The sequence below is a fragment of the Aquarana catesbeiana genome, linkage group LG01, assembly GCF_042186555.1.
Source record: "Aquarana catesbeiana isolate 2022-GZ linkage group LG01, ASM4218655v1, whole genome shotgun sequence".
Classification (NCBI taxonomy): domain Eukaryota; kingdom Metazoa; phylum Chordata; class Amphibia; order Anura; family Ranidae; genus Aquarana; species Aquarana catesbeiana.
Window position 1 is genome coordinate 665,974,908 of NC_133324.1, and position 11,898 is coordinate 665,986,805.

The following is an 11,898-nucleotide window of genomic DNA, read 5'->3' on the forward strand; positions in this document are numbered from 1 at the left end:
TCTTCTAAAATAAGCACTCAAAGCAACATGCTGACATACTGTACGGATTTTTCTTTGCTGATCCATTAAACTCCTACAAAGGTTACTATACCAATCATTCCCAAAGAGATCTCTTATTTACACCTAACCACTCTTCTGTTAGGATCACATGTAGTTTTTAAACTTGCCCAAACTTTGCCAGCAAGAATAAAAAATAAGTTCTAAAATGTGAATGAATGAATGGTCTCTTGCCATTTAGTCAGTACCTGCTCCCTATCTGTGCTAGGTTTCTTTGTGCTAAGCTGGTGCTGCTTGTAGAGATCACAGGCCACTACTAGGGACATGCGTAGGTACAAAAGTGGAACATGTAGAAAAGAACAAGAAGACCTGGACAGCCGCACACCGGAATGGATAAATCCGTCTTTTTGTTCAAAATACAGGATCATGGGGTACACAAAACACGACTGTGGGGTGGTACAAGAATATCTGACACATTTCGCACTTACACCATGTGCTTACTCATAGCTGCAATGAGTAAGCACTTGGTGTAAGTGCAAAACGCGTCAGCTATTCTTGTACCATCCCACAGTCATGTTTTGTGTACCCCATGATCCTGTAATTTGAATAAAAAGACAGATTTATCCATTCCGGTGTGCGGCTGTCCAGGTCTTCTTGTTCTTTTCTACTTGCATCAGCATTTAGTCAGCACCTGGGGCTCTTCTCTTCCTGGAGGTAATGAGACACAAGCACTCTGGTTTAAGCCCCTCTTTGAGCGGAGGATCCCACATCACAAAAGTGGAACATGTCAGTGCCAAAAAAGAGGACTGCATAAGTTCCATTTATATGTTTTTGAGAAGATTCAGTAAGGTCTACACCCAGTACCCTACATTGGTAGAGGGAGCGTTTTTATCAATAAATCAATGTCTTTATTAACCCCATCACAATTGCCTAACAAAATATATGCAGTGTCCAAGAATTGGCCTTTATTTCTGGGTACCGCATATACAGTACGTGTTCCTGTGTTTGTGCTGGAAATGCACTGACAACAACCTGCCTTTGGCATCTCTGGATCTGGTACTAACGATCAGGACCCGGAAGAACCGACTCTCGATCACATGTTCGTGTGACAGACTGTCACAATGATTATTCCCGTCCCTGTGTCTTGAAAGGATACACTGTATTTTTTTCCTGCTACTGCAAAGAGTATTTGTAAAGTCTTTTATTTTCCCTTAAAAATATCAGAAAGGTTAATACTTACCTGCTCTGTGCAATAGAACTGTAGAGCAGCACTGGTCCTCCTCTTCTCATGTCGGCGCTTCTAGCTACTCCTCTTGGCTCCTCTTTGTGTGCCACCACAGGAAACCACTTCATATTATGGCAACCCTTCCGGCTCAACCCCAAACCCCGCTGTCTGCATCTATTGACACAGATGACAAGGCTCAGTTCTGCCCCCCACTCCCTCGTCACTGGATCTGACCAACAGAAAGGGGAGCCAATGGCTTCCGCTGCTCTCAGCAAGGCCTGTGTGAGTGGGGAGAAGAGGAGAGAGCTGCTGCAGATGTGCTCAGGGCTGGATCGAGATCAGGCTTAGGCAAGTAAAAGGTGAGATGAGGAGGCAGTACGCATACAAAAACATAAGTGCTGGCAAGGGACCTGAGAAGAAAATGATATGGGCTGCTCTGTGCAAATCCACTGCACAGGGTAAGTATAACAGGTTTGTTATTTTTAAACGAAAAAAAAGGACTTTAGTATCACTTTAACATTTACATCCAAATGAAACCCAAACTGTCCTGAAAAGAAAAAAAAAAAAAAAAAAAAAAAAAAAAAAAACACAAAAAAGGTATAATTCACCTGGATACACCAAGTAGTAAAAGATGATATGCATGTTTATACTAACATATGTCAAGTTGAAAAATTGGATTTGAGCTCCAAGGTTTGACCCTAGTCTTGAAAGGGGTAACATCAAACAGCTCCTTAATCAAAATGGGTTAGAATATAAGTAGAGTACACTTGCAAATCCCTAGGACACCACCCTTATGCACAGGTTTTTAGTAGACGCTGTACACTCACACGTATATTCTTGTGGTTCTCTTTGATATGCTAAGTGGCCCTTTCTTACATGGGTTTGAGATTTGCACTGCAAACAGGTGGCATCAGTGACACTTGGAATCTCTCTGTTTGTTGTAAACTGGATTGTCCTGACCTCTCCAAATGTGGAGTCGCTATGTTCTGTACTCTGAAAAACTTTTCAGTAACAAATCAATTGAAATAGAAATGTTTACCCATGTACATAAAGCCTGAACGAAATGAACCACACCATTCAATTACAAAAAATTAAAGCAGGACTCCTATTGTATATGTAAATGTGTTTTGACCATGGCTTGGTTCTGCAATAACTCCCCTGGCACGCAAAGCCACAGTACATCTAATACCCACATAGAATGCAATTGTCAGCATCAAGGGATGCATACATAGGGACTACTTTATTGTCTGACAGATAAACTAAAAAAAAATAAATAAATAACTGTGACATTCTCAAAAGAACGAATCCTAACAAATGGACTTTTTTTTTTTTTTTTTTTTTTAAATTAAATCACACTGTGATGTATAGTACTGTAAATGGCAATAATCTAACCATTTGCAGAAAACAATGATATTGGAAAATGCATCAGATCTATCTCAAGCTGTTGTTGACTGACCACTGAAGATCACTGGAAATGTCCTGGGTGGTCCCTAGTAATACTAAAGGTCTACCATATGCAGCCACTGCAGATGATAGAAAGGCAGAACTTCTGCTGCTATGGTGACCCTCCCAAGATAAACAATAGTGGCAATGTGCGCATTACACGGGGTGGATTTACTAAAAGCAGATAGACTGTGCACTTTGCCCAGAGCTTATTAAACGAGTTAAAGAATACCCAATCGCATACAAAAAAAAAACTGCATTTTTGCTTGCACATAATTGGATGATAGAAGTCAGCAGAGCTTTACCTCATTCACTAATCTCTAGAGCAACTGCGCTTGCAAAGAGAACAGTCTTTAGTAAATCAACTCCATAATGCCATCATTAATAATGAAAGTGAAAAGTGTGCCATTCATTGTGAATAGCCAGTGCTATTGTATTCATAAATGGAGCACCAATCTATCATTGGGGGAACCCAGTATGAACATTAATGGGCATATGAAGAAAAAGTGACAGCAAAAATATTTTTTCCCTCTTCATAACAATCACAATCTTAATTTTACTTAGAAAAATTGGACTGTAGAAGAGAGGGTTGATTAGTTGCTATTGGCAACTTCCTGTTGAGAACTTTTCATACGCAAGCCCCAAAATGTCCATACTTTGGGTTCCAGGCATCATTTTCCTGGTACCTTCATACTGATCAAGCAAAAGAAGGTGTGGTATGGACAGTGGGCAGTTAGGGAGCAGATTTGCGGAATATATGATGATACAGTTAGAACAGCAGTGAAGTCAGAACAGTAACCTAATGTCACAGCTATTGAAGAATACAAAGTAAAAAATTATTTTCGTTTCCCCCCGAAGTTTCTTCATGTTAAAAGAACTCAGGTTTAACAGTGAGAACACTGTATAAGTATTAGGTTAGGCGTTTACAGGTTCATATGATTTGGCAGTTGAACGGCAAACTGTAAATGAGAGATACAAACATTTGAACTTTAATTTTACACTCTTCCTGTCCAGCGACATAACAGTACATCACTGGATAAGAAGGGTGACATGTCAGTCATCGCTGCAGCCAGGGCTTGACAAATTTGCTTTGAATCTAGGAGCCAGCTAAAAAGTTAGGAGCCAGTTTTCTTTTAACCAACAAAGTTTTATTTAGCATTACAGAGGAGGTCTGGTGCTAGAATTATTGCTATCATTCTGGCGTGTGCAGCGATTTGTAACGTGTCTCACAATCAACGTTTTCAGGCGAAGGTGCCCCGATGTGTGCGTTTACGTTTGTATGTGCACATATGTGGGGGTAGGAGGCCTAATTTTTTTGGGGGGGGTGTTTATGAGCTTGGGTGTAACAATATTTTTTTACAATTAAAAAAAATAATTTTTTTTACTTAAAAGGATATGTAAAGGTTTGTTTTAAAAAACAAAAAAACACATACATGTCATACTTACCTCCTCTGTGCAGTTGGTTTTGCACAGAATGGCCCCGATCCTCTTCTTCTGGGGTCCCTCAACGGAGGTCCTGGCTCCTCCTTCACTAGTGCCCCGTTGGGGAGCCACTCTTCCTCGGGGCACTCGTGCAGGCACGCTCCTGCGTCTATTGACACAGACATCAGGACTCGTCCCTGCCCCCCGGCTCACGCGTCATTGGATTTGATTGACAGCGGCTAATGGTTCCTGCTGCTATCAATCTATCCAACGAGGACCCGAGACAGCGGCTGGAGCTGCATGAGGCAAAAAGGAAGTTCTGGACAGCTGCACTCTGGAATATAGCCTTTATTTTTAAAAAGTCCAACAAATACAACCCACAGCAAAAAAAAAAAAAAAAAAAAAATGGGACAAGCTGACGCGTTTCAGTGCTTAGTCATAGCTGCCCTACCACCAAAAACAATGCAATATAATATATATTAAAATGTTTCAAATATGTGACTCCATGTGTAGTTAATTGAGTCTAATCACTCAATTGGGTCTTCAATTAAAAGAAACCCTTGATTAACAAACGTGTTCCACGTGTGTGAGTTGGGGGGAGTGCACACATGAATATGTGAATTCAGTGCAAAGATGAAACAAATGCTTTTATAATAAATTGAATTTAAACCAACTAAAATAAGATGTCTAAATAAATTTGGTTTTAATAAATTGTTCCAATGAACTGTGAGCTGTGAATAAGTCCAAAAAATATGTGAACACCTGAATAGTTGGTGAATAAATTAAATGAAATGAAATAGAATAAAATGTGATAAGAACTAAACATTTAAATAAAATAAGTAACTATATCATAATTATAAATCTGTGTTAATGATAATAGTGGAAAAAAAATATAAGTTTCCAGTGTGCTACATAGTCGCTTTAATCTCAAGAACTGGCCAAACGGTACACCTCTAATGGTGTGTCTCGGGTGGGCAGAATCAGCTCTTAACAGAGCATTTCCGGCTGTAGATTTCCTATATATACCAGTTGTCACCTCACCATTGATACCAGACAATTTCACATCCAAAAATTCAATGGAGCTCTCAAGGAGGTCCACAGTGAACTTTAGATTTAGGGAGTTGTTGTTTCATTAGAAAACTGGCTTTCTTATTTAAACCTTGTCGTCCGACTGTGTTAACTGAAACTCTAAAGATAGTAAAATAAACTCCTGAAGTGCCAATGTATATTTTCCGGATTCTTTTAAGAAAAGGGCAACTGCCTGTATTCCCAGGACATGCGGAATGCTAGAATATTGGCTTGTCACATCATAGGTAATCCACCTGTAATTGTCTTTCCATTGTATACCTTTTAGTTTGTTGAGCAATTGTTTGGTGTCCCTGAGAAACCTAGGGAGACCACAAACCAGCGGTTGCAATTGACTGTCCAACCATTCCCCAAGGCGCTCATTCAAGGAGCCAATTCCTGCGACAATAGGTCGAACAACAAGGGGGTTTAACCCCTTGTGGACCTTGGGTAAATGGTGGAACACAGGCATAATTGGACACTCCGGAATAAACAAGTCTCTTTCTGTGAAAAGATACCAATGTGAACTGCCCTATCTAAAAGGGAAGACAGTTCTTTTTTAAAAGGTAAAGTAGGGTCAGCTCTAAGTTTTTGATATGTAGTGATGTCAGACAACTGACGTAAAGCTTCATCTTTGTATATATTAGAGTCTAACACAACTACAGTACCCCCTTTATCTGCATTTCTAATCACGATGTTACTATCAGAAGATAACGATTTCAAAGCCTGGTCTCTCATTCATAGATGGATTATTCTGCATAGGACCCTTTCGACAGCCCCGAGCCAGCTGGGTCAAATCTCTCTCGATTAGTTTTTGAAAAAGATTGAGATCCTTGCCTCTAGATGTCACCGGATAGAAATCAGATCTCAATCTGAACGGAATATGATTGGACATATCGGTGGGATCGTTGAGGCAAGGACTAGATTCAGAAGCCAATTCAAGCCAATACGCAGACCTCTGTAAACAGACAAGGAGAGGGAGGAGACTCATCTGTATCAGAGGAACCCAGAGAGGTTTCTCCCCTTTCTGATGGAAACTTAAAATAATGATTTTTCAAAGTACGATTACGTGAAAACGTATTAACGTTTATCAGTGTCCCAAGAGGGTCAAAGTGCCTGCTGAGGCAAAAGTTCAGTCCTTTTGATAGTAAATTAAATTTAAAACCCTCTTAGAGATGTTCAGGACATTAGAAATTATCGGGGGGTCCCCCGTAATGAATAGTGGGCGTTTCTTGGAGTATAGGTGTCTCCTACCCCCTCTCCTTGTCCTTTTGTGTGTTGTTTTTTCTTTGCCTTTTTCTTGGATCCATGAGGGTTTCCTAAATTCCGTCCCTCATTCAATCGATTGAATGAGGGCCGGTTGGTGTGGAAAGTTGCTCTGATAACGAGTCCGATACTGTGGTAGCCAATGTGTCATTAGCTGATTCATTGTCATGGTCTGAAAAACTTACTAGTTTTTTCTGTTGTTTACGAGATTTGCCAGGGAAAAATTGGGGCATTTTCCCCATGTGTAAACATGATTATTTTCTTAGTCTATACGATCTCTGGTCATCTTACCCCTTTTATTGTCAATAACGAGTTTTTCAATTTTATCCAGCTTTTTGTTTAGACGTCCATCCAGCTCTACAAGGCCAGCATGATTTTGTAACAAAATCAGGTCTTTCTGGATGGCTGACATTTCAGTTTGCAGAGTCTCTATTTCCTTTTTCTTGGATCTTACTATAATGTCTATGAGTTTGATAGAGCAGGTGGTTAAAGTGTCTGTCCATTCCTTTTTTAAGCTCTCAAACAATTCCGACGTGGGGAATTTTTTAATCCTTAATCCACGTGGAATCTGTGCTAAGGAGATGTATTCCGTTAGAAAGTTAGCGTCCCAGAAGGACAGGATTTCTTTGACCATCAGGTGTACCAATCTCCTGAACAATCATGTTAGTGAAACATAGTCATCATTGGTGGATTGCACCATGTGTGTCTGTGAATTCAATCTGAATGGATTGTCCAATGGTGCAGCAAGGGTTCTACTAAACCCAGATTCCGCTGTGGCTGGAGCTGCTGTGCTCGTCCCCGTAGCTGGATCGATCGGGTTCAGGTAAGTATTAGGGGGGCCTCTGCACTACAGAATGTTTTTCACCTTAATGCATAACTGCATAACTTTTTTTTTTTTCATCACGTAGGGGACAAAAAGTCCCCTATGTGATGATTTTTTTTGGAGACAGGTTCTCTTTAATGAGACATGTCTCCCCTGTGCTCTGCTGAATGTAATGCAATGCACATCACACTGCATTACATTCCTTCCCGGCCTTCATGGCTAGGGAAACTGTCAAGGGGGACCCAGAAGTGACATCAGACATGTGACTTTTGGGTCAGCAACAAGAAGGGGAGGAAAGCGTCTCCCCTCTACCCAGCAGCACCTGTTATGCTGGTCCCGGGCCCGCAGATGGGCTAATGGAGCCCGGGTACATAGCGGTGGGTGCACGCAGGGTATGTGGAAGCATTCGGGCGGCAGCACAGCCACCCAAATGCTTTCATCTGACAAGTAATCCCTGCTGCTTGCCCGCAGCAGGGCTAAAGATTAAAAAAAAAAAAAAAAAATACTACATGCCCAGCACTGGGGCAATTCCTGTCCCGGGCGATAGGAATTGCGCATCTCTGCACCTGGTGCCAACTGTGAATGGGCTGACAAAAGCCTAGGTGCCATGATGCAATTACTAGTCACCATGGCGACCTGGCACCTGGGATTTGTCGAGCCCTGGCTGTAGCTGCAGATATTTTTTTCAGGCAGAAATTCCATTCAAAGTGAAAATAATCCTAGCGGTTATGGAGCTGCTGGATTACTTTTAGAGGTGACGGAAGGGGGTCCCACTCCCGCCGCCGCTTTTACCATGCTTTCCCAAATGATCAGGCAGCCTGGAAAGAATATAACTGGGGGCATCTGGTTCCTTGGACAGAATGAGACAAACTTTCAGTTCCAGTTCCTTGTTTACCTGGCCGTTACCAGCAAGTGAAGGAGCCAGACTGATCTGTGTCTGATCAGCTGCATTGGAGGCCAGAGGAGAGATCTGGGGTCTAATAGAGCTGTGAGGTGACCACTACCTGTTCTATGCAACAGCCCTTTCCCAGCTACCAACATCACTGCAGTGACTCACACTTCTGCATGCCATTTGATGCCACTGCACTAACATGCCCGCTGCACTGTCAGGGAATTCTCCACTCTAGAATTCACTTTTCCACCACTACATGGGTGGGAACTGGAACTTCCAGATTTTCTGCCAATGCATGCTTCCTCACTCTGTCTGCCACTGCACCAACATGTACACTCTCCTCTGCCGTACTGACACAGACTTCTACACTCTCCTCCACTATGACTTAATACACGTCCATACTTTCTGACACTGAAACGACACCCACTGATTTACTCCCCGCCACTGAAATGACGCACACTGCTTTATTCTCCGGCACTTAAATGATACATACTGATTTATTCTCCGCCGCTGAAATGTTGTCCACCGCTTTATTCTCCACCACTGAAATGGCGCCCCCACTTTATTCTCCGCCACAGAAATGACGCCCGCCGTTGTATTCTCCGCCACCGAAATGACAAGGCGCTGTATTCTCCGCCACTGAAATGACACCCGCCGCTGTATTCTCCGCCACTGAAATGACGCCCGCCGCTGTATTCTCCGCCACTGAAATGACGCCCGCCGCTGTATTCTCCGCCACTGAAATGACGCCCGCCGCTGTATTCTCCGCCACTGAAATGACGCCCGCCGCTGTATTCTCCGCCACTGAAATGACGCCCGCCGCTGTATTCTCCGCCACTGAAATGACGCCCGCCGCTGTATTCTCCGCCACTGAAATGACGCCCGCCTCTGTATTCTCCGCCACTGAAATGACGCCCGCCGCTGTATTCTCCGCCACTGAAATGACGCCCGCCGCTGTATTCTCCGCCACTGAAATGACGCCCGCCTCTGTAATCTCCGCCACTGAAATGACGCCCGCCGCTGTATTCTCCGCCACTGAAATGACGCCCGCTTCTGTATTCTCCGCCACTGAAATGACGCCCGCCGCTGTATTCTCCGCCACTGAAACGGCACCTGCCGCTGTATTCTCCGCCACTGAAATGGCGCCCGCCGCTGTATTCTCCGCCACTGAAATGACGCCCGCCGCTGTATTCTCCGCCACTGAAATGACGCCCACCGCTGTATTCTCCGCCACTGAAATGACGCCCGCCGCTGTATTCTCCGCCACTGAAATGACGCCCGCCGCTGTATTCTCCGCCACTGAAATGACGCCCGCCGCTGTATTCTCCGCCACTGAAATGACGCCCGCCGCTGTATTCTCCGCCACTAAAACGACACCTCCGCTTTATTTTATTCTCCACCACTGAAATGATAGACACGCTTTATTCTTTGCCACCAACACACACTTCTTCAACCTCTGCCTCCACACCTTCGCTCTCCACCACTATACCAATGCCCACACTACTCTCACCCACAACACCATTCTGAGACACCATGTTCGCTCTCCTCTCCACCATTGCCCCAACACACGTCCTATATTCATCCTGTGCAATGATAGGGGACACTTTTCCTTGTTGAGAAAAACAAAAGCAAGGTCAGACTGAAGTGAGAAAGAGAACATCAGTAAGAAGCAGAGCAGTACAATGCTGGGTACACCAAGCTCTTTAAGTGAATAGAGTGAGAGGAATGTCACCTCCACCTTCCATAGCAGAGTACACACTGGTCACCTGGAGCCCATTGATCTGTAGAGTACTGATTGGACCATAGAGGATGCTGCCCCCTGCTGTCCTCCCTGGGCACACTGCCAGACATCTTCTGGTATCACACACACGTCAGCACTCTCCTCTCCCCATACTCCTAAGGAGAACTTTATGAGCACACAGCCCGGCGTTCTCACTCACCCAATTCTGCAGCTTCCCCGTCAGCTTCACCTTCTTGTTCCTGCTCTCTGAGATCTCCATGCTGGACCCCCCGGGAAGGTGATCGCCGTCTTCGCACTCTGTATTGGATGTATGAGGGATAGTTGAATGGAGATGCCCGGGGAGAAGGGGAGTGTCCTCACAGTGCCGCCCCCACAGCACAGCCGTGCAGAAGCAGACGGGGAGCAGTGCGCATGCGCCGGAGCTCGGAAGTGAAGTAAAGCTCAGCTGCTCGGGTTACATCCAGCTCCAGGTGTTTTGTCAGATTTGGCGATCCGTCAGAATGTATAACGGAAGTGACGTTTCTTCACCGCCATCTTGCTACACCAGGTGTCCTGCCGAAAAAGGTCCCCCGGCGGATAATGCCCCCTGTACTGCGCAGGCGCACCGCTTGCGCAGTACGAACCACAACGGAGCCGCCGAAAATAGCCGAAGATGAACAGCTGTGAATCAGCTGTACGCGGCGCCTGCGCAATGACCACGACCTTGTGCCAGACTCTGCTGCACGCTCCCGATGATCGTGATACTCTTGCAAGGGGCGGGTGTATTACTGTTATATCGTGTAATGGGCGGATGGCTACAGAATTTTAAATTGATGGGCAGAGCTGATAACTTAAGAGGTGTGCCCTGTACACAGACAGCCATGAAGGGGGATCAAATAGAAGCATAATAGCGTACTTACAAAATAGTGCAAATAAGAGGGTCCTGCAATGAATCTGCAACAAATCATCAAAATCCGCACTGATACTGTGCTAAATTTATTGTGTTAATTAAATGGATCGTGCAAACCCGCCCATCAACATTGCAAAACCCGCCCTTCATTTGTTTAACCGGTTCAATACCGGGCATTTTCACCCCCTTCCTTCCCAGACCAATTTTTAGTTTTCAGCGCTGTCGCACTTTAAACGACAATTGCGCGGTCGTGCAACGTTGTACAAAAACAAAATTGATGTCCTTTTTTTCCCCACAAATAGAGCTTTCTTTTGGTGGTATTTGATCACCTCTGCGGTTTTTATTTTTTGCATTATAAACAAAAGAAGAGCGACAATTTTGAAAAAAACACAATATTTTTTACTTTTTGCTATAATAAATATCCCAATTTTTAAAAAAAAAAAAAAAATTTTTTCCTCAGTTTCGGCCGATACGTATTCTTCTACATATTTTTGGTAAAAAAAATCGCAATAAGCATATATTGATTGGTTTGCGCAAAAGTTATAGCGTCTGCAAAATATGGGATAGATTTATGGCATTTTTTTAAAAATTATTTATTTTTTTTTTTACTAATAATAGCGGCGATCGCAATTTTTTTCTCGTGACTGCGACATTATGGCGGACACATCGGACACTTTTGACACATTTTTGGGACCATTCACATTTATACAGCGATCAATGCTATAAAATTGCATTGATTACTGTATAAATGTGACAGGCAGGGAAGAGGTTATCCACTAGGGGGAGACAAGGGGTTAATTATGCTTCCTAGGGAATGATTCTAACTGTGGGGGGAGGGGACGTACAAGGGGAGGAGACCGATCGGTGTTCCTCTGTACTGGGAACACAGATCGCTCTCCTCAGAGCTGACAGGCTGTGGATCTGTGTGTTTACACACACAGATCCACGGTCCGGCCCGGTTAACGGGCAATCGCGGGTGCCCGGCGGACATCGCAGCCGCCGGGCACACGCACCGGGTCCCGAGCAACGCGGCGGCGCGCGCGCGCCCCCTAGATGGCCGGGAAGCCCAGGCCGTCATATGACTTCCACCCAGGATGGGAGATCCCATCTGTGGACGTCATATTACTATGGCCGG

General features: G+C 44.2%; 1 protein-coding gene across 1 annotated transcript in view; it reads right to left on the reverse strand.

The window, feature by feature from the left end:
- PAPSS1 (3'-phosphoadenosine 5'-phosphosulfate synthase 1) overlaps positions 1-10,315 on the reverse strand; it is a 201,185-nt gene extending 190,870 nt beyond the window's left edge. The window contains exon 1 of the mRNA XM_073602039.1: positions 10,074-10,315. Coding sequence (XP_073458140.1) covers positions 10,074-10,133 — 60 coding nt within the window. The 5' untranslated portion in view covers positions 10,134-10,315. The remainder of the gene's footprint in view (positions 1-10,073) is intronic.
- Positions 10,316-11,898: the final 1,583 nt, after the last annotated feature.